General features: G+C 43.2%; 1 protein-coding gene and 1 long non-coding RNA gene across 3 annotated transcripts in view; one reads left to right on the top strand and one right to left on the bottom strand.

Moving 5' to 3' along the window:
- Nucleotides 1–11751, bottom strand: part of LOC118093506 (uncharacterized) — a 58685-nt gene extending 46934 nt beyond the window's left edge. Inside the window, exons 1-2 of the long non-coding RNA XR_009557598.1 lie at nucleotides 11643–11751; nucleotides 2182–2277 (exon numbers count right to left, since the gene is read on the bottom strand). This is a non-coding gene — a long non-coding RNA (uncharacterized LOC118093506). The remainder of the gene's footprint in view (nucleotides 1–2181; nucleotides 2278–11642) is intronic.
- The window catches only part of SORCS1 (sortilin related VPS10 domain containing receptor 1), a 359470-nt gene that overhangs the window by 279240 nt on the left and 57189 nt on the right, over nucleotides 1–23041 (top strand). For both annotated transcript variants that reach the window (XR_009557597.1, XM_035132751.2), the window contains exons 9-15: nucleotides 1835–2014; nucleotides 9525–9671; nucleotides 13640–13742; nucleotides 14178–14254; nucleotides 20462–20553; nucleotides 21328–21435; nucleotides 22234–22351. Coding sequence is in view for 1 of the 2 variants with exons in the window: in XM_035132751.2 (XP_034988642.2) it covers nucleotides 1835–2014; nucleotides 9525–9671; nucleotides 13640–13742; nucleotides 14178–14254; nucleotides 20462–20553; nucleotides 21328–21435; nucleotides 22234–22351 (825 nt within the window). In the remaining variant the exon portion in view is untranslated. The remainder of the gene's footprint in view (nucleotides 1–1834; nucleotides 2015–9524; nucleotides 9672–13639; nucleotides 13743–14177; nucleotides 14255–20461; nucleotides 20554–21327; nucleotides 21436–22233; nucleotides 22352–23041) is intronic.

Here is a 23041-nt window from a genome sequence, read left to right as displayed (position 1 = left end):
TTCCAGACTCAAAAGAGAGCAGGGCAATTAAAGGCACAGAAGTCCTGTCCACTATTGAGTCTGGCAACCCTATTTGGAGGTGGGGCTAGGTTTGAAATTATATATGAAAGGGAAATGAGAAGGGGGAGGCATGCAAGTGTATGTAGGGTGTCTAATTTTTGACGACTTCTACCCTCTAGATCCTCTGAATCAGCAAATTCTGCCTAAACTGGGGAGGGTGAGTTAGGCTGTCTCCAGAAACAGTGCATCCTATTAACTTAGAATCATAGAATCATAGAGTTGGAAGAGACCACAAGGGCCATCCAGTCCAACCCCCTGCCAAGCAGGAAACACCATCAAAGCATTCTTGAAATATGGCTGTCAAGCCTCTGCTTAAAGACCTCCAAAGAAGGAGACTCCACCACACTCCTTGGTAGCAAATTCCACTGCCGAACAGCTCTTACTGTCAGGAAGTTCTTCCTAATGTTTAGGTGGAATCTTCTTTCTTGAAGTTTGAATCCATTGCTCCGTGTCCGCTTCTCTGGAGCAGCAGAAAACAATCTTTCTCCCTCCTCCATATGACACCCTTTATATATTTGAACATGGCTATCATATCACCCCTTAACCTTCTCTTCTCCAGGCTAAACATACCCAGCTCCCTAAGCCATTCCTCATAAGGCATCGTTTCCAGGCCTTTGACCATTTTGGTTGCCCTCTTCTGGACATGTTCCAGCTTGTCAGTATCCTTCTTGAACTGTGGTGCCCAGAACTGGACACAGTACTCCAGGTGAGGTCTGACCAGAGCAGAATACAGTGGTACTATTACTTCCCTTGATCTAGATGCTATACTCCTATTGATGCAGCCCAGAATTGCATTGGCTTTTTTAGCTGCTGCATCACACTGCTGACTCATGTCAAGTTTGTGGTCTACCAAGACTCCTAGATCCTTTTCACATGTACTGCTCTCAAGCCAGGTGCCACCCATCCTGTATTTGTGCCTTTCAATTTTTTTGCCCAAGTGTAGTACTTTACATTTCTCCTTGTTAAAATTCATCTTGGTTGCTTTGGCCCAGTTGTCTAATCTGTTAAGGTCATTTTGAAGTGTGATCCTGTCCTCTGGGGTATTAGCCACCCCTCCCAATTTGGTGTCATCTGCAAACTTGCTCAGGATGCCCTCAAGCCCATCATCTAAGTCATTGATAAAGATGTTGAATAAGATTGGGCCCAAGACAGAACTTGAGGGAAGCTGCAGTATATAACTTGTCTCCACTGGGAAATCACTGTGGCAAAGAATTTAGCAATTTCCCAAAGACCAATTAGGTCCCATCAAGGGAAAATAATGTTAATAACCGCCTTCTGGTTACGGCAGTTGCCACCCCCATGTGCCTCCATGTTGTTGATGACTCTGCTCTTGCGCCACCGTTTTGTGAGTGAACCAGCTCACAAAAGGACCCTGGACATAGAAAGTTTGAGAATTCCTAGCCTATGGCATTTCCTTTACCATAATGAATAGTGGTTCCTAATTGTAGAATTTTCTCACACTGTTGAAGGACAGAAAGGAATTAATATTCTACGTTTCTTTTAATACACTCATCCTCCATTGCTACTGTACAGTGCCATCACCAGTGTAAATGTTCACTTACTGTGTCCTCAATTCATTATTACTGTGCATATATCTGAAGAAGAGAATGTGTAAAATATGCATGTGCACATGCAAGTAGATTGACTTTGGTTTCTGATTAGACTTCATAATGAATCTCTGCCTTCCTCCAAGAGGCTTATCCTGCCTTGCCCTTGGAGCAGAGACAAGTGAGATGCCCGACAATGATGCTTCTCTCTCTGCTTTCTCCCCCAGGACATGCACGTCATCAGCACTGATGAGAATCAGGTGTTTGCTGCAGTCCAGGAATGGAACCAGAACGATACGTATAACCTCTACATCTCTGATACCCGAGGGGTCTACTTCACCCTGGCTTTGGAAAATGTCAAGAGCAGCCGAGACCTGGAGGGCAATGTGATGATAGACCTCTATGAGGTATGTGACGATAGGGCACATTGTCACCTCTCGTTTGTGCACACCCAAAAGGCTGGGATGCCCAGTGTAGCTGGACGTCTCTGTGAGTGCAGAATGTGTTCTCTTTCTGACAAGAGTTGGGTAAATCACGTTGAACAAGGGCTGCATTCATCTCCACTCATAACTACCTTTTCCAATGAAGAGGTGCTAAAGAGAAGTGAGTTTCACCAAGTCTTGAGGGTGCACAATCACAGTTAGGTTCAGGAATCTCTCTGGCATAGATTCTAAAAAGGAAAGGAGACAAGTTTCTGTCTGGGCTGAAGAAGAATTCTGACTCCTGCAGGCATCTTTGGAGTTGGAGCAGACTTGGAAAAGAGCAGCATGGAACATCCTTTTGGAGCAGGGGTTCCCAACAAAATTTTCTTGAGGACCCCTCATCGAGCCGCTATTGTGACAAGGACCCCCATTAATTCCTAATCCTAAAATTAAAAAGTGAGAGCCAAATTAAGAGTCTTTTTATATTTTATATTTATACGTTTTTTACAGTTCTTCCTCTTCATCTGTAGGCCTTTGTCGTTTTAACGAACCACTTTTTAACCAACGGTCCAATTTTAACTACGTGAACTGTAGCTTCCGCGAAAAACAACGCTTTGTTTACAAACACTACTGTTTTGCAAAGAGTCAGCGTGCGCCAGGGAGGAGGGAGGGGAATGGAGAAGACAGGGTACCTGCACAGTAGCGCACAAATGAAGCCGACGCGCGCAAAGCATCTTGGGGAGGTGAACGTTAGTAGAATGCGCGCACTGCCTCTTTGCAAAACAGTAGTGTTTGTAAAGCGCCACCTAACGGCATACAGCAGAACTGCTGCCTCTATCTAATTCTAGTTTTGCGCTAGACTCTGCTCATGCAGGAAGTGGCCAAAACAAAAAATCTGTTATCATACGAAATATATTTAATATATTTTTTATTCTAATAGCATCTTGCGGACCCCTCTGGCATAGCTCGCGGACCCCTGGGGGTCCCCGGACCACCTGTTGGGAACCATTGTTTTGGAGGATTGCAGAAACCTTAACAAAGTGGAGCTGTCCCTTGAGCAGAATACTGAACAAAATGGGGACTGAGAAGTACACAGCTATAGAAAGGAGACTCCCTGACAGGCATTAGCTCCAATACGAAAGGTTGATTTCGTTAAGGACAGGGCTGAATAGAGGAAGACCAATAAATGACATTGGGTGGTATCTAGAAAAATAGTTTAGCTGGATATTGCCCAAAGAGTGATCTGCCAGTAGATTTCACAATGTACTGGTAATTTTCCCACTAGAAAGAAGACAGGAAGTCACAAGGGGTCCTTACAATCAGAACTCGCAGTCAGGTGACTGACATGCCCCTTATGAGGAAATGTGAAGATTTTTTACCAAGAAACATAAATATGGACTCAGTCCAATTACCCACGGGAAGATGCTTGCAAGAGGCTGCATCCATTACTGACCTGAGTTAATGAAAGCTAAATAAGGGTGCCTGCTTGCATTATATAGGATAGAAATTATGGGGACTGATTAGGCTTGCACTTTCATAATCATAATTGCCCATATCATTGACTATGGAGAGAGTATTTGGTGGGAATGATAGGAACTTCCTCTGAGAGAAGTACACTTAACTCGAACTGCTGTATCTCCCTCTGATTACCTGCCGTAGTGCTACACTCATTGCTTTGAGCAAATCCGAAATAAACTCATAGTCCCAGGGCATGTACAGAATTCCATTCGAACTGAGCTCCTCCACTTTTGAGGACCACTCTTCTTTCTAGACAATAGCCTTGGACTTTTGTATTCTCCCACATAAACTATCCTTTATGTGGAAAGCCAGTCTGTAATAATAGAGTATGTTCCACCTAGTTGTCAGGAATGTTCAGTTACTGAGAACTTGCACTCAGGAACTGCATCAAGAATCCAAAGTACACTATCCCCAAATGTTACCATTTTGAAACATGTTTGTCTTAGGAGTGAGACTGTGGGCAAACGTTTTGCCAAGCTTTGAGTAAAACCACCAGGTGCTGGATAAAATTGTGCAAGCTTTCCATCTGACCACCCCTGCTCTATAGAAAAATGTGGTACAGACCGAAAAGCAGAATCCCTGTGCTGTCTACCTCAATGTGAAATTCCCTAGGTGGATTGACTTTGACTTTTGCACGTGACTTAGAACATCTTTTACAGGTAAGCACCTTGACACAACCATCCAGAAAGCCTGAATAGGTAATGTTTAAAAGCAGACAAAACTAGGAAGGAATGGTCATGTCATTTCCTGATCACACTGAGGATGATTTCTTTCTTTCTTTCTCCCCCCCCCAAAAAAAACCCCCTATTAATTCCCCCACCCCAAGCTTTGGCAGGCTGTTGAAAAGGCTGTTGCTTCCTATTACCATCAGGTTGAGGAGTGGTTTCACTGCATTATGTAAAAGTGTCCTACATCCCAAGAGGGGGAAGAAGGAGGGATCGAATGAAAAGCTTCTGTATTATTAGGCTGACAGTTCATAGCAGTCTGGATTGAAATTGATGCGATCAGACTGGTCATGTCGTATCTGCTGATTGCCTAGATAGGAAGAATATTGGCTGACACCAAGGCTGGCACAAAGCGTTCCCTTCAATCTGATTGTTCTGGCCGGGGATGAGCTGAAAGCCATCCAGTGCAAGTCTCCCAACAGGATTGCAATGAATGATGAGTGCTTAGAGGTAAATGAAGATAAAGAAGAGATAGCAGGGAGGGGAGGGGGGAATCGTGAATGGATTAGAAAGATGTAGAAAATAAGGGGGGGCAATCAGAGGCTGCTTGGGTGGGGAAAGGTGGTGACAGTTCTAAAAATGCTCATGGGTGTTTGTCAAAAAACATATTGTCCTCAGACAGCCTTCCCCAACCTCTAATTATAATGCGTTTATTGTGGAAATGGGTTTTTTTGTTTTTTTTTAAAAAAAGACAATTCCTGGCCCACAGGCTTACAATGTGAAAGACACAACACAAATGCAATGGAAAGTAGAAAGCATCGAAATCAGCCTTAAATATATTTAGGACCTTTCTACCATTTATAGTGGTGCAGTTTCCAGGGTTTGGATTTTTTGGCATGCTGCCACACAATGTTGTCATTATTCAGCTGGTATACCAGAATAACATGCTCCAAACCCCACAAAGTAATGAAACTTCTGTGAAAGATGCAGAACAGAAGTTTGTGCAGGAACCATCCTGGTTTCTATGCGAAGGGGTTGGTGAGTGTGGTTTGGGAGATGGCTGTTTTGTGACACTTCCCTCTGACCTGTGTGAGCTGTCAGTCATGTGAGCTGAATTCAATGAAGAGATATAACAGACAGAGCACTGCCTGTGACAGCAATTCCTAGCTGCCGGCAAAATTTCATCATGACTACCATAGTTTGCCATAGTTCCGTTTCTAATCTCCTATACTCCTCAAGATTAGAATTCTGGAATAAAAAAGATAAAGGTAAAGGACCCCTGACAGTTAAGTCCAGTTGGGAACTTCTCTGGGGTTGTGGCACTCATCTCGCTTTACTGGCAGAGGGAGTCGGCATTTGTACACAGACTGTTTTTCCGGGTCATGTGGCCAGCATGACTAAGCTGCTTCTGGCGAAACCAGAGCAGTGTGCGGAAACACCGTTTACCTTCCTGCCGGAGCTGTACCTATTTATCTACTTGCACTTTGACATGCTTTTGAATTGCTAGGTGGGCAGGAGCTGGGACCGAACAACGGGAGCTCTCTTCATCACGGGGATTCAAACCACCGACTTTCCGATCGGCAAGCCCTAGGCTCAGTGGTTTAGACCACAGCGCCACCCGTGTCCCCTAGAATTGTGGAATACTTGACATTAAATGAATAAAAACTACAAAAGTGCTAATCCATGCACATGCTTATAACTCCAACAATTTACTGGCTTGAGAGAGATGGGGGCCGGGTTATACAGGGTGTGACTAAAGCCACAGAATTTTTCTCCTTTTGGGTTCAATCTATCATTAGTGTGCAAAGAAATACTCTGCACTTACACTCCAATAATAGCAACATGTGACCAAAGGTGCAGACAATCAGCTGAAAATCCAGCTACAAATCCTTTAAAACATCAGGTCAAAACCAGCAACTGGACCACTATAAATGGTGCATGTGGGAAGGCCTTTACTAAGGAGTTGTACCTTCTTCCAAGTGAACAAAATAAGATTGCACTGCATCTGTGCACTAACATTGTGGGGAAACACTTTCCAAGGTGGCTTGTGCCTTCTCACTCCGAGAAAAGATTTATGACTAGCATCGTAAAAGATGGAGGCACAGAAATTCAGAACATTTTTCTACCTGATATATAAAATGCTGTTTAGTCTTTCATGACTTGCATCTCCCACAGAGAGAAGCATGAGAGCAAAGCGCAATTGTATCAAAATAACAGGAAAGAAAGTTACAAACAGAGTTTCGGTAAGGGTTGGAGCACAGTACAGTCATACTTCAGTTTAAGTACGCTTCGGTTTGAGTACTTTCAGTTTAAGTACTCCGCGGACCCGTCTGGAATGGATTAATCCACTTTCCATTACTTTCAATGGGAAAGTTTGCTTCAGGTTAAGTACGCTTCAGGTTAAGTACAGACTTCCGGAACCAATTGTGTACTTAAACCGAGGTACCACTGTACTTTTCTTTGGAGTACTTTCCCTTTTTAAACTCACACCCTGTTAAACATGCACACATTAGAAATTTCCCCAAGATTTCAGCATACAGTTTGAAAAAAAAAACCTTGACTTCACTGGGGCTTGTGGGAGACTCAATTACTGTGTTTTAGCTTCCCTTCATCCTGGTGAAAGCAGCTTGGAGGGAGGTTGAAGAAATCAAGTCTGGTTAATGTAACCCCTCCTTAGAAGTCATTCCGCAAAGACCAGCAATTTGTACAAGTTACGGCAAAGTTCAGAAGTACATAAGAACACACAGGGAGCTTCCTTATACCAAGTCAGACCATTGGTCCATCTGGCTCAGTAATGTCTACACAGGTTGGCAGTGGTGCCCTGGGATTTCAAGCAATCGTCTCCCTTAGTTCTACCTGGAGATGCTGGGAACTGAACCTAGAACCTTCTGGATGCACAGGACATGCCCTACCAATGAGATGTGCCCCATCTCTTTTGGCATTTCCTGATACTCATGGCGTTTCCTGATACTCCTTTGGACGAGGCGCCACACCACTGTAATGTGCATGTGATAGTTTCAACCACATCTTGCATTCCTACTGCTTAAAAAAATGTCCCCAAACTCCTGCTACCATACCTGCCATTGTTCAGGACATGCACACAGAATGCATGTTCCTAGGCAAACTCTAAGTATAAATTATAACATTGGGGGTGGGGGGTCCCACCTCCTGCCTCTACGCTGCCTGCCTCATGTGTTAAGAAAGGAACTGCCCTCATTCAGCTTCTATTCATGTTTCTTCTTCAGATCGTCATTAACCACCTAAGTTAAAATGCAAGTAACTTTTCCTGGTGCTACAATACTTTGCAGCTGGGTGCCAATTAAATAATAACAGCAGAGAAGAAAAAAGGCCCCTTGGGTGACATTATGTATCAGTTCTTGTACTCCCCTGCCAAGGGAGCAGTTCGTGTTGCAGGAACCAGAAACACTCTGCTGAAAGACAAAAGTTTTACCCCTCCCCTCTCATCCTCCTGCAAACCTAGCAATTGGCGCAGTGACAGGCTGTCTGTCATGCTGCTGTAGATATTGTGCTATTGATTTCCAGCTCACAGGGAAAGCCAGACCTGTTTGACAAAGCAAAGCTGTTTCTCATGTTGCTTCTTGCATCCCATTCAGTTTTATTTAGAGCTGAACAAATTGCCCTTTTCAAATTCGTAAGCCATCTTTGTGTCTCTTCCGAAGGCCTCGAACTTGCTTTTCTTTCCATTTCGTTAATTTGAAGTTTAGACCTAAAGGAGCTGCTTGACGATGTGACTGCTTCCGCAGGGAAAAAAAACCATGAGAGAGCAGGAACAACATGTGTTTCTGGCCAATGGCTTTGCCAAATTGTTGAATAATGGAGCTGGAAAAGAACTTGCAGGTCATCGAACTCAACCTCCCCCACAATCTGCAATGCAGGAGGCAACTACAGCACACCCTTGGAGGCTGTGGATAGCTTTAAAGGAGGATCAGACTATGGAGGATACTTCTATCAAAGGCTTGGTGATGAAAAGTTCTGAGGCAATATGCTTCCATTCCTAGGGAAGGAAAGCCTACCTGTGCCCTTTTCTGGGCTTCCTAGAGGCATCTGAATGGCCATCTCACAAAACAATATGGTGGTAGCCTGATTCAGCAAGGCAGCTCTTAGCAATGTTCAACCCACTGCCCACCCCCTACCCCAAAATTATACACGTTTTGAATTTTTTAATCTTCATTAAAATCACTTGGGTTCCTCCTCCCAAAAAATACAGGAACCTCCATATTTGCTTTGGCTTCTTCTCCAGTAGCAACTGTAATAGGGAGCTAATCACACACCAACCAACTACTATGTCTTATATGGTAAAGGTAAAGGTAAAGGGACCCCTGACCATTAGGTCCAGTCATGACCGACTCTGGGGTTGCACGCTCATCGCGCATTATTGGCTGAGGGAGCCGGCATACAGCTTCCAGGTCATGTGGCCAGCATGACAAAGCCACTTCTGGCGAACCAGAGCAGCACATGGAAACGCCATTTACCTTCCCGCTGTAGCGGTCCCTATTTATCTACTTGCACTTTGACGTGCTTTCAGACTGCTAGGTTGGCAGGAGCTGGGACCGAGCAACGGGAGCTCACCCTGTCGTGGGGATTCAAACCGCTGACCTTCTGATCAGCAAGCCCTAGGCTCTGTGGTTTAACCCACAGCGCCACCTGCGTTCCTTATATGGTACAACCAAAAATTTCCAGTGACTTAGCTAAGTTAAGGAAGTTCATAGGAGACAAATTGCTCAGCTCCTTCCTCCTACAGACACATATGTGCTCTAAACAAGCCAAAGGAACCTCCTGAAAAATGTGAGACGGTGTACAAGGCCGCTGGGTGGGGAAGTTGTTTCATGAACTTCCTTAACATCACTTACTTTAGGATTCAAAGTATTAACACTTTGGACCTTTCCACCTTTTCTGGCAACCCCCTGTACCCCATCCGGAAAGGAAGTTGCCCTCCAGAGAGGCACAAGGGGGTACAGGAGTCAGAAGGAAATGGGAAGCTTTCACAACTTGGGATTCATTAAGTTAACTTACCATAACATCCAGACCATTATGTTCCCATCTTTGTTTCATGACTTTTCATTGCCAAAACCCTCCCTTATAGTGTCTGAACTTTGAATCCACAGTGGTGTTTTATGCTATTCCTTTTCTAGCCTGCGGTTTATAAAGCGGCCTTTGATGCATTTTTCACCTAAGAGTCTGCAGTATACTCAGGCTATACACCATATCCCAAAGCTGGATTTGACAGGTAACAATGCATGCACAATCTGTGTCAAATTTATCTGTTTTTCAGCCATGCCAATTTTTCCTAGGTAGCAGGGATAAAGGGAATGTTCTTGGCTAACAAGAAGATTGACAACCAAGTGAAAACTTTCATCACCTACAATAAAGGACGAGACTGGCACTTGCTACAGGCCCCAGACACAGATCTGAGAGGAAACTCGGTTCATTGCCTCCTGGTAAGTGAAGGTTTGTGGGGACAATGGGGCGGGGGGTTGCTTTTTGTGACAACAGAATGACATGGTCCATTAAAAATAAATGCATCTTCCTCCAGAGTTGCCTCTTCCCCAGGAGTACATACTATGTGAAAACTCCATTATGGAGGCTTCTAGCACCTCTGGAATGAGAATCAAGCTGTTGTATTTAAGGGGCGGGGAAGCAGGTGCATTACTTAACCTTTTCCCCGATGCATTCAGTTTTGGCAATATAGGATGGACTTTGTGCCAAGTCAGAACACCAGATGGCAAGAGTGAGTTCTTTGTAGGTGCAAATGGGAGACAAATTGGATATTTGTATGCTTAGATATCCTAGGGTGACCCTGGTGCAAATAATAGTACCAGATACAGTGGTACCTTGACTTACGAAGATGATCCATTCCACGGCCATCTTCGTAAATCGAGGTTTTTGGTTCTCAAAGCGCCACTTCAGCACATATCCGAAGCGCGATTTCGCACTTCTGCGCAGGTGTAGAACGCGCGTGCTGGGCGCGTGCAAAGAAAAGACTTCCAGGTGTTGTTGACTTCGGAAGTCAAAACCTTCGGAAGTCGAAGCGTTCGGATGTCGAGGTATGACTGTAATGATACGGAAATCTACACAATAACTTGTGGTAAAATGTGAGACTTCTTGTCTCATAAACTGAGTCTCTCTAAAAAGGATATGTAGGACCTTTGTTTAAAATGGAAATAAATAACTGGAAGTCCATGAAAGGCTGTATACCCATTTCCCTTTTTCCCAGTCACACACACCTCACTAACTCATTTCAACAGACCAACCTAATTAACACTTCTTGGACTGCCCCAGTGCCCTGCTATCAATCCAATAGTGAAGATGCACTATCAGAGCACATCTGTATGGTGATGAGTTCAGACATTTCCCCCTAACCCCGAGAAGGACAAGGAAACCCACCTGGACTCTTGCACTTTAAACAGCTCACAATAATCTGGGACCTAAGCAAGTGCCATAGCATTGCATATGTACACTAGGCAGATGTTTGAAGTTATTGCATAAAGGGCAGAATGCCTAGCTCACTCTTGATTATACATGTAAAGATTCGTATCAGGAAAATGAATCTGAATTTTGTAGAGATGTGTCAGCCTTTCAAGTCTTCTCTCCCCACATCTACTTTTCATTTCTCCTCAAGTTTCTTGGCTAGTCTGCGCTTCTTTGCTCCTCACCCGATCAGGATTTGTCTGCCATCTTGTGGTCCTCAAGGGTACTTAAGAAGGAGAGGGTAGAACTTTTCCTCCAACATACACATACAAAGGGTCATCATATTGCATGGATGTCTGTCAAATGGCAGGTGTAAGAGATTCAGAGAACACCGCGAAGATAGGGCAGAGAATTCCCATAGGCCTCAGAGAGGAGGAAGGGGAGCAAAACACGCCAGCAAAAGTTCAGCTTGTGCTGCGCCCATCAAAGCAAAGTAGGGGAGAGCTGCGTTACAGTTTTAAACCTGTAAAATACAGCAGCAATCTTAAACAGCCCAGGAGGCAGTTACCTCAACTGGGTTGCAGTGCTGAGTAAATTACTTCAATTTGCTCATGGTTTAAACATGCCAGGGAAGTGGTGGTGTGTATGAGTTTGGTTTTTAGAGATGTGTTTCCCAGCTAGCCCTTCAGAATAGATAACATTATCAAGGCACATAAGCCTTCGTGCCTTTTTGCAGATGCTCTTCAGCCCACCGAGTTTGCTGCTTTGTAACATCCCCAGTTGGATTGCTACAATGTGTGACCCTTACAAGGCTGTCAGTTACTGTTATGGTGTTTGGTGTATTGTTCTTGTGTAGTGACAGGCCCATTCATTTGATTCTGCTCTGCTCTGCTCTGCTTGCTTGCTTGCTTCCCTCCTTCCCCCCTTTCTCTTTTGTGTTGCCTTTTGTGACATCAACAAGAGATAGCACCCCACCTCCCATTGCTTGGTATCCTACTCACCTCTTGGCAGCACACGCCATATTGACTTCACCATACTGAAAGCCTCTCTGAAGAGGCATAAATGCTGAAGAACACGAAGAACACTTTTTCTCCCAGGGGTCTCACCTTGCACTGGGCAGGCAGGGGAATGAATCATCTGATACAAAGCTTGTTGGCATTTAATGGTAATCTGCTTCCCAGCGGTTTTTGCGGTTATTTATTAACTGAGTAAATAACAGGTTGGGAAGTAACCTTGGTAGGCCTTTCGCATGTGTAGCCACTGAGATTGTTCTGATCTTTGAGGGATTATGCTAGCCTCTGGAGAACATTACAACCCCGGGCATTAGGAATGAAGAGGATATGCCCTTGTTTTTTATTATTTGCATTCCCTGCTCTTCTCTTCCTGACACCTGCTGCCAGCAACCACATAGAGATGCTACAGATTTTGTTTAGCTATGATAGAGTGTTGCTGTGTGTTGGGAGAAAGATAGCTGTTCCCTCTCCTTTAAAAAAATAAATAAATAAAAAAGCATCACTGGAAGCAGGAAGATATCCCTGTGTTTGCTCTCTGAATCTAATGTCATAAGTATATTTTTTTAAAAAAACCAAGAACTAAGAGGAGACCTGCTATTAGGCAAATGGTAGGCCGCCCACAGATCCAGGGGAGAGTAGCACCAGTGCCCTGCTGGTGACAATAATTGCACTGGGCTGGCTGCTTTACCTGGCTGCCTTAGCTCCCACTATGTCACAGACCATGCCATAGAGCAAGCAGGCAGGGAGGCAAGCAGCTCAGGCCAAACAGTTGTCCAGGCACCATGCATCCATTACTCTGCTTATATCCATTTGATTAAGCAGGCAACAAGCAGGTGCCAGGTGGCAGATGTTATAGACTCATGGAATTGTAGAGTTGGAAGGGACTCTGAGGATCATCTAGTCCAACCCCCTGCAATGCCAGAATAAGCAGCTGTCCCATACAGGCTTGAAGCCTGAAACCTTGGTGTTTACCGGACCATGCTCTAACCAACTGAGCTATCCAGCCTGTTGGAGGGCAAATCTCTGTGTGGGGTGCCCTTCACCCCCTATGGTAGCCTGTCACCCCCAGGTGTGTTGGAGGACCCGGTCTGGTCAGCTTATGTACGTAGAATAGAATGCTGGGTGGGCGGGCATCACCTTGACTTTTGCTTCGGTCTTAGGCTGGCAGTGGTATATTGTTTGATAGAGCAAATACCTCTTTCTGTTCTAAACTTAACATTTTAAAACAATAGCTAACACTCATGAGATGAAAAGGATTTTTCCTGTTGATTTCAGTGCAGTGGGAACTTTGCTTCAACACCAGCTAAAGGTCACATGTGAATGGCAGCAGGTGGATGTGGAGACATGCCTAATGGTCACACACACACACACACACACACACACACACACACACACACCTGTGGTAGGACATTGCCACAACATTTTCCATCTTTGGCAAACAGCTGATTGACACGGTCACTGCTCTTTGCAGCTGCTGCATATATGGAGCATCCTTAAGCCTATAACATGGTACATACATGTGATTTAAGAACAATGGCTATTGTGGCACCTTAAAGACTTAATTGTGAGCTGGATTCCATTTCATCAGATACATGGGGTGTGATCCTCAGTTGTCAGACACACAAACACACAAGCACAATGGTGTAAAGGGGGGAAATGTAAAGTCTGCAGTTAAATAAGAGTGGAAATTTTTAAAAAGTACAGTTTGTGACAATTCAATTATAGCCTAAATGTATGCAACATTATTTTTCACAGTGGCAGTTATTGGTAGTAACACAGTCATCTTAGCATTGCTTGATAAACAAAATGCTTAGGGGATGGGAAGGAAAATAATTTCCTCCATTTAGACCCAAATGAATAAAATTGAACTTTTTAATAAATTATAGTTTAGCAACTTCAAACTGGAGATTCCCTCTGAAGTTCCTTTGGAAAGTCTACCTTATGCTTTCTACTACTTACATGTATTTTCTATTTTTTCCCCCAAGCCCTATTGTTCCCTTCACCTACACCTGAAGGTTTCAGAAAATCCATACACTTCAGGCAATATTGCCAGTCGAGATACTGCTCCAGGCATCATTGTGGCTTCTGGTAGGAAATGTTTCAGTTCTATGTATAGATGTCTACATCACTTATTAGACTGAGAGTTGAACTCTTCAATTAATGTGGAATAGTGGTCACAAGGCTTGTAATCTCACCTCTGACACTAGACGGCTTGAGCATGTCATAGTCTCTCAGTTTCTAGTTCCCCACCATCATCATAGAGTCATAGAGTGTCATTTAGTCCAAACCCTACAGTGCAGGAATTGAATGTCATGAAAACAGTACTGAGTTATCTTACAGGCTTGTTGTAACAATTGCAACCAGATTGTGCACTTTAAACATAACGTTTGAAAGCTCTGTGTAAATGCTTATCATCAGGATTCATTTATACGGTACTAAATTGGCATTGTGGTGTGGTTTTCAAACCAAAATGACACAGTCTTAAGTTGTTAACTTCAGATAATTGTGGCGTTTCTTTTACAGGTAATATTGGAAATGAGTTGTCAGACAATGATATCAGCATGTTTGTTTCATCTGATGCTGGAAACACGTGGAGACAAGTGAGTAGCAAATGAAAACAATCGCCAGTGGAGGCCAGGTAATGTAAACTACAGTGGTTGCTTCGGGTCACAAATGCTTCGGGTTACAAACGCTTCAGGTTACAAACTCCACTAACCTGGAAGTAGTACCTCGGGTTAAGAACTTTACCTCAGGATGAGAACAGAAATTGTGCGCCCATGGTGCGGCGGCAGTGGGAGGCCCCATTAGCTAAAGTAGTACCTCAGGTTAAGAACGGTTTCAGGTTAAGAACGGACCTCCAGAAAGAATTAAGTTCTTAACCAGAGGTACCCCTGTACTTGCAAAAAGTAGCTGTGCTGTGGTGGGGAATCTGCAGCCCAGAGTTGCATGTGCCGCTCCACCCCCCACCCCCCGGTCTAATTTCACATGGCCTTCTAGATGTTGCAGGCCCACTCCTGCTCTTTGAATCGCCACTCTGGGAATTATTCCTTGTTCTACATCATGGGTGGTTTTGGGTTGTGTGTGTGTGTGTGTGTGCTTGAGTAGAAGTGGCTGCTACTCGGTGATGCAAGTTGGGAGGAGGGGACCCCTGCATTGAGTTGTAGAGTGAGGGGAGCTAGGCAAGTCTGTTGCACAAGGGCCGATGAGCATCACTGGTTCTGGCAGTGCTTCAGCCAAAATTCAGAAACAGCCAAATTTAGGTTAAATACAGAAGTTATCCCTGAATATGATTCAGAAAATTCTCACAGCCTGACTGAGACCCAGTCTTTGTGAACTCACTGTGCAAGTTGTCTCAGTCTGTAGGAGTTTCTTTTCAGTGCTCATTCAGTATTCATCTGATATCTGTATTCTCAGGATATTTTCCTTAAGAGTCTTTCAACACAAGTCATTACATTTATATTCTCAAGATTTATGCATTATGGAATTTTCTTTTTTAAAAAAAAAATAAAAAAAAATATGAAGTCAAAAGAACTAGAAATGTACTTTGTTTCTTCAAATGAAAGCTCAGTGTAGGAGTCTTGAGGTGCAGAAATCTTGCCCAGTAGCAAATTCTCCGCTTGCACAATAACTGTGTGGAACCTAAAAATATGCACACCCCCAACAAAGGTCATTGAATTGAAGCCACTGCTACAAAATTGGAAGAAATGCAGTCCAGCTCAGTTCACATATTCCAGGACCCAGGGTAGGGGGTGGGGAAGGTGAGATCCAAGTTCAGGGGATCATGATCCCATTATTGAAGGAGCAGAATCATAATGAAACAGCAGGTTAGAAAAAATAACATAAATATAATGTATGATGGAAATTCAGTTAAATATTATCTTGTGACCAAAAAGGGAAATTGTTTCAAAAATAATACGAGTCTTCCTTTTGTCTAAATCAGGCATTCCCAAACTGCGGCCCTCCAGATGTTTTGGCCTACAACTCCCATGATCCCTAGCTAACAGGACCAGTGGTCAGGAAGTTTGGGGGTGCCTGGTCTAAATCAGGTGTAGGCAAACTTGGCCCTCCAGATGTTTTGGGACTATAATTCCCATCGTCCCTGTTAGCTAGGGATGATGGGAGTTGTAGTCCCAAAACATCTGGAGGGCCGAGTTTGCCTATGCCTGGTCTAAATGGATGCTTCTTGTAATAACTGCTGCTTGCCATGCTGTTTGGTCCTTTTGGGTACCAAAGAAATTGGCTAACCTGGAGGATATTAATTTTATTCAGTTGCTATAAGATACAGCCCCACAACCACAGAATGTTTAGCTGGATTATGTCCTTGATGATGCACCTTAATGAGCAACATTTAGCAAGTAAACTTAAGGCATTCTGTAGCTAATAAAACATTAACTGTATTAGGAGTAAGACTTCTGTATTTACAGAATACCTGTGTACTACTCTTTTAAAGGCAATTTATTAGGGCTTTTATGAGCTTTCAAAGTGCTTGTGTAGATGGCCACCCTTCCACAAATTCTCATGAGCACCACCAGGCAGCAGCAGCAGAGCAAATACTTCTTGAGCCCTTGGATGGCTTTGGGTTCATTTGCTTGGAATATTGGGGGGGGGAATCTCATGGGGGGGATTCAGGACATGTGTACATTTTACATTTGATATTTTCTGTAAGAAGCTGTCTTAATAAGTCTTAATAATAAGGGCTGAATTGAACAATCTTCCTCTCCAGATTTCATGGCAAGAGCTGTGACTCAAAACCCAAAACTTTTCACAAAGCCAAACCAGAACCTCAACCTAGGGTTTCTTGCCCTTAGGAGCCGACCCCTAAGGCCAAGGTCTTTTGCCCCCCCCCCAAAAAATTGAGAGGCGTGGGCCCCAACAAGGTTGATGGGCACATCTTGTGATTGATTATGCAGAGCAGGGCTTACCCGCTCCCCATACTTTATTCAAGTGCCTTCATCTGATACAATTCTTGATGCTGTTGTTATCAACATTATATCCAGGCCTTTTATAACACTACCATAATCTTTTATAGCCCCTTTATAACATTACCACATTCTTAACAGCCAAGCTACAGCAGGAACTAGGACGTCTAGGTGCTTAAATAAATACTTGCCTCTATTCTATTTTAATTCATTGCCTTTCTGGTTCTCTTGTTGATCCTTGCTCCTGCTCTTATTATTTTATGAGAACAGGAAAGTGTCATTCATTATTTACATTCCATTGCTCGTGGTAAAATATTCTTATTAACTTATAATGCAAGTCATACTAACTCTATTCCTTGGTTATCAGAGCCTTCAGAAAATATTGCAGATTCCACCGCCATCACAAGATAATCAGTGAAATCAAGGCAAACAGAAACCTCTCCTAAAATCCAACAGAAATATTAATTAGAAAGTAAATTTGACAGTGGAGGCCTATGCATGCCTATTCAGAAGTAAATCCTGTTGATTTCAATCTTAAGCACCTTTTAGAATAGGTCTTATTTGAATTCAGTGGTACTTGCTTTTTGTTAAAATGCAAAGCTGGTGTAGCTTAATAGCTATCTAGTGCAGTCTTATCTAACTTAATGCCCTCCAGTTGTTTTGACCCACAATAGCCATCAGCCCCAGCCAACATGGCCAATAGGCAGGGATGGTGGACTAGATAAACTAACAGTCTAAGGCAGGTTTTTTTCTGTTTGTTCTTATGCTACATTTAAATAGCACTAAATAAGCCCCAATAGTCAGCCCCAATAAGCAGCACACATTTGGGGATTATTATTATTATTTATTTCAGATTTCATGAATACCCCAGGGGAAAGCTATCCACAATTGCAAATAGCCTTCAGGAGCCCTAGAATTGCAGCCTAAACACTGGAATTGCATACATTCTGGGAATGGATACAAGGGTTTATGGGTTCATCTTGAATTTCAGAGAGAATGTCGAATCTTTTCTTAAATGCTGGGTGCAACTGTTTCAATCACTGGGCAGCTAGAGGCTAGAGGCTATGGCCTTGAGAATCTGAATTGGGCCTTGTCAGATCAACCCCTGTCTTGTCGAGATCAGGGATCAGCAAACTTTTTCAGCCGTGGGCTCAGACCATGTGGTGGGCCCTCAGACCATGTGGTGGGCCGGACTATATTTTGAAAAAAATATATAAACACATTCCTATACCCCACAAATGACCCAGAGATGCATTTTAAATAAAAGGACACATTCTACTCTTGTAAAAACATGCTGATTCCTGGATCATCCGCGGGTTGGATTGAGAAGGCAATTGGGCCGTACCCGGCCCACGGGCCTTAGGTTGTCTCCCTTGGTCTAGATGGTCCATCAAACAGAGCAGAGGCAGTGAAAATGATAAATGGAGCACCTTTCTTGTCCTGAAAGCATTTGCTTTACAGAGGTTTGTGGTGCTATAATCCATGCAATGTTTAAAATCCATGCAAGAACACTCCCACAGCACTTAGGAGTGATGTGCAATGTAGTGGTTTTTTTGTTCTGCGCATCTGTGAGCCTATTTAGGATATGTCTCTCTCCATAATATCCAGCACCTCCAGTGATCAAGAGATAAAGGGGGGTTGCATTCAGATCCAGTCTCCAGTCATTAGCGTCACTGAGTGGAAAGCGAGAATAGCAGTTGCCATTTTGAAGAGCTATGGCACTCTGCTGACTTGACAGATACACAGGTAACAAATTAAAGCTGAGCCAGCATGTAACAAACCCTCTGGCAGGAATCCCACCCCTATCCTATCACGCCTTTTGTTACCTATTTTTGATATGAACATGCTAAAATTAACTCTGGCATTGATCCAGAAAGAGAGAGAAGTACAAAAGAAGAGCCTTGCTAAATAAGACTAAAGACATATTTAGCACAGTATTCCGTTCTCATTGTGGCCAGCAAGAAGCCTGAAATCAGGACATGAACTCAGTAGGAATCCCCTGATCATGAGGCAAGCAAACCACATCAAAGCCTGTTCCTGCTGGACTCACACCCCGCCCCAATGGTGACACCTACCACTAGTAGAATCCAGGTGGCTTGGTACTTCTTATATTGTGAAATATAAATTTCACATGAATTTCAATAGGATGAAATCCAATAGGATGTGTCAATTTCAGCTTTAAAATTCCTGCTTATCAGTTACCATTCATAAGAACAACCTTCCGTTCATTTCTCACACAACTAGAAATTGTGATTTCCAAACGAGTTCTTCCCCTCTCCGCTCTTTGTTTCCCTGCCTGAGTACAAACATGTAATGAGCTTTGGCAATCAGGTAATGAGATGGACAACAATGCAATGGTTGTTGCACATCAGTAAATATGTTTTTTACGAACATGAGTTTGACCAAACTGCGGGAGGCAGTGCGAAACAGGAGTGCCTGGCGTGCTATGGTCCATGGGGTCACGAAGAGTCGGACACGACTAAACGACTAAACAACAACAAATATGTTTTTAGTAAGTCGTTGGCATTTAATTAAAGTGCAATAACTACCCTCGTAAAGTGGAGTCAAGTACATACTTAAGTGGAATTAACAAAGCAAAGAGTAAGTGCTGAACTGACAATAACTTAGCCTTCTAAACATATATTGTTGAGGGTCGTTGCTGGCATGCTGAATTCCAAATGCATTTATGGTTGCTGATTTAAAACATATACGATAGATAGATATATTTATTTATGTATTTTTTTTGGGGGGGGAGTTAATTCCTGATAACCAAAGTGTTGTCTCTAGTGAACAAGACCCTCTAGTGGGTCGAAGAGGAATGGACTCTGTTCCTTATCTTTTGGTTAAATCACCTTGAGCCTTTATTTTTGGAGAAAGGGAATACAAATAATGATAATACAGTGGTACCTCGGGTTACGAACTTAATTCATTCTGGAGGTCTGTTCTTAACCCGAAACTGCTTTTGCTAATGGGGCCTCCTGCTAGCGTTGGGCTGCTGCCGCGCGATTTCCGTTCTCATCCTGGGGCAAAGTTTGCAACCTGAGTTACTACTTCCGGGTTAGTGGAGTTTGTAACCCGAAGTGTTTGTAACCCGAAACGTTTGTAACCCGAGGTACCACTGTTTCGACATCAAAAAGGAAATCATTCTTGCCCACAGTGCATGTTATTCTGAGTCCATATTTCTTGTTGCAAACAGCACATGCTTAAAGGCCCAATTTGTACTATATGTTTAGAACAGTATTGTACCATTTTAAACAGTCATGGCTCCCCCCCCCCAAATATTGGGAGCTGTAGTTTGTTAAGAGTGCTGATTTTTTAGGAGACCCCTTTCCCCCTCACAGTGACAATTCTTAAGGGTGGTTTAACAGTCAGTCACTCTTCCCTGGGAATTTTGGTGAACATGTCTGTGATTTAGACCCCTCGGAGTGTGGTGGTTGCTGTCATCTCTGTGGTTGCTTCTAGTGGCATTTCAAAACCTAAGTCCTTGAGGTTCAGCACCACAGTGTATTTACATAGCACGCAAGCAAAGCGCTTCCCAAGGAGTCAAGTGCTATTTGCATGCAAAGCAGAACAATGGGGGTGGGGGCAAAGATGGGGAAGTAGCCTGAAGCAATGGATTGTTACCAGTGATGATTACTGCTGCATCCCGGTACATGTGAAGAGGGGCTTGGATTGCAGCAAAATCCTGCAAAACTCTCTTAAGCTCAGTGTTTGTGTATTTGATATATTGAACCCTAGCTGAATCACAGAGTAGACCAAGGCCATTAGGAAGTCTTTTACTGATATGATTGCAAAACTGTGACCTATGTATCTCAGTGTTGCCTAGAAAGCATGCGTTCCCAGACTAAGGCAAGTTAAACTTAGTCCTTTTTTTATGTATTTCTCCAGATCTTTGAAGAAGAACACAGCGTTCTTTATCTGGATCAAGGTGGGGTTTTGGTTGCCATGAAACATACATCGCTGCCTATAAGACATCTCTGGTAATTACTGTAACTTCTCTGATCTCATTAGTCATGAAGTCCTTCATTATATATTACACGCCATTGGCAATCGGGCCGTGACTAAATATTTTAACTAAGTGTCAAGATATGCCAATTAAGAAACTGACATGCTTTCTCTCTTGATCACACTAAAGCTATGATTACAGATTCACACACAAGATGTGCAACAGAGTAAACCCTTTAATGGTTTGGAAGCCTGGAATCAAAAAAATTGTTAGTAATCACAAACCCTTCCATCTCCTAATCTGACAAAGTTCCATATATTCTTTTTATATACTGTACATGATAAATCTACTGTTTAAGAATCCTGCAGGATATATGGATAATTGTAACCCCCTCCTACAGTGTTTTGCATTTATCAACACTGAATTTGATCCATCTACCATTTTACTTCACATTCTTCTAATGCCATGAGATTATTTTGAAGACTCACACTCAGGCCATACTGCTTCACATGGCATTCAGTATATGACGTAAAATCAATGCCAATCCCATGGGAAATCCTATGTTCATCTTTCTCCACTGACCGTGCTTTGATATTTAAGACACTTACATGGCTGGAAACGATATTTTGTGGAACTTTGCAATTCCTAAAATCTGTTTGTGATAAGCTGTCTTGTATAATGTAGCTCAAGTTCTTAAATCTGAGTCATTTTTTTGCCATGTACAGCAAATAGGTGGTTCCTTTTCTTTACATCTTCTTAAATAGTATTTCCCCCCAAAAATGTTGTTTTCCATTTTTGTTTCCCTTAGGTTAAGTTTTGATGAAGGGAGGTCCTGGAGCAAATACAGCTTCACATCCATCCCACTTTTTGTTGATGGCGTTTTGGGAGAACCTGGAGAGGAGACTTTGATAATGACGTAAGCAGAGAATAATCAGATGAGATATCATTTCTAACCCTTGAAGGCAAGGGGAAGACTCTTTATTGCTACATTTAAAATGATCACCAGAATGTTGTAATTATATTGTAATTATATTGTAAGTTATGCCACATTTCTTGCATTTCAAAAAATACACAGATTTATTTTGGTAGTGCTTTGGGCATTTTACTTACATTATAATTAATTAGTTAAACTGAAGGCAGGTACTGAACCAATTGTAAAACATGCAATTGGTTGACAAACTTAGTTGGAAGTGTTTACTTGCTTTATTTCAAAATAATTTGCTTATAAGTATATCTTTAATATTGCTGCTTGAATTGCCACTTGCCTCATGAGTCATGTGCATTCAATCCACTAACAGCTGTTTCATATGTCGTGCATCAATCAGTGACGAGTACTGAAGAAATATTTTGAATAAATCCCTATTACATTTTTAATTTGAATTTTTTCTTTTCTATTATAAATTTATAACACATGATGAAAAACCCAACACACTATTTTGACACCACACACGTGGAAACACTGATCCTGGCAAGTTGGGAAGAATGAAGGACATTCGGAGTTTTGAGAACCTAGAAACGACTCACTGGTACTGCTCCACAAACACATTGCCACACTTACTTGATTGTTATGTGATAGAGTTTTGCATTTAGTTCAGCTATCTGGGCTGCTATAAATTCATTACAGGTTTATTCAAAGATACTAAATATGGATAAAGGTATGCTCTTACTCAAATGATTACTTTTTTCTGGTAACAGTTCAGTATGTTTTGTGCAGAGTTTTTGGGCACTTCAGCCATCGCTCTGAATGGCAGCTGGTGAAGGTGGACTACAAGTCAATCTTCGACCGACGGTGTGCTGAGGACGACTACCGTCCCTGGCAGCTTCATAGCCAGGTAAAAAAGTGTGGGCCATTAATCTGTGACCAAAGATACAAAGTCCTGTTCATCCTGATTTATTTGTCTGGCCTCCTGTAGGGATCTGATATATGCAAATTCCAGCTATGCTAATCAGGCACTTACAGTAGAAGGTGGACCTTGGGCTTGCCGATCGGAAGGTCGGTGGTTTGGATCCCTGCAACGGAGTGGGCTCCCGTTGCTCTGTCCCAGCTCCTGCCAACCTAGCAGTTCAAAAGTACACCAGTGCAAATAGATAAATAGGTACTGCTGAAGCAGGAAGGTAAACAGCGTTTCTGTGTGCTCTGGTTTCCATCACGGTTTAGTCATGCTGGCCACATGACCCGGAGAGCTGTCTGTGGACAAACACTAGCTCCCTCTGCCTGAAAGCAAAATGAGTACCACAACTCCATACTGTAGTCACCTTTGACTGAACTTAAGCGTCCAGGGCAGGCCCGGCTCTAGGTGTACTCCCGGTGGTGCGGGGCGGCAGGCCGGCAGGGGGGGGGCACTGCGTGGCAAAGCCGCACGGAAGCCATGCTGTGCACTGCGAGGGCGGGGGCGCCGGAGCGATCTCCGTGCCTCAGCGCCAGGGCGCCCGACCTACTGGAGACAGCCCTGGTCCAGGGGTCCTTTACCTTTTTTACCAACATGTTTATGTTTATCTGCATTCCTTCTCTCTCTCTCTCT

Source organism: Zootoca vivipara, chromosome 5 (assembly GCF_963506605.1).
Source record: "Zootoca vivipara chromosome 5, rZooViv1.1, whole genome shotgun sequence".
NCBI lineage: Eukaryota > Metazoa > Chordata > Lepidosauria > Squamata > Lacertidae > Zootoca > Zootoca vivipara.
This window is presented reverse-complemented; position numbering and strand designations above follow the sequence as displayed.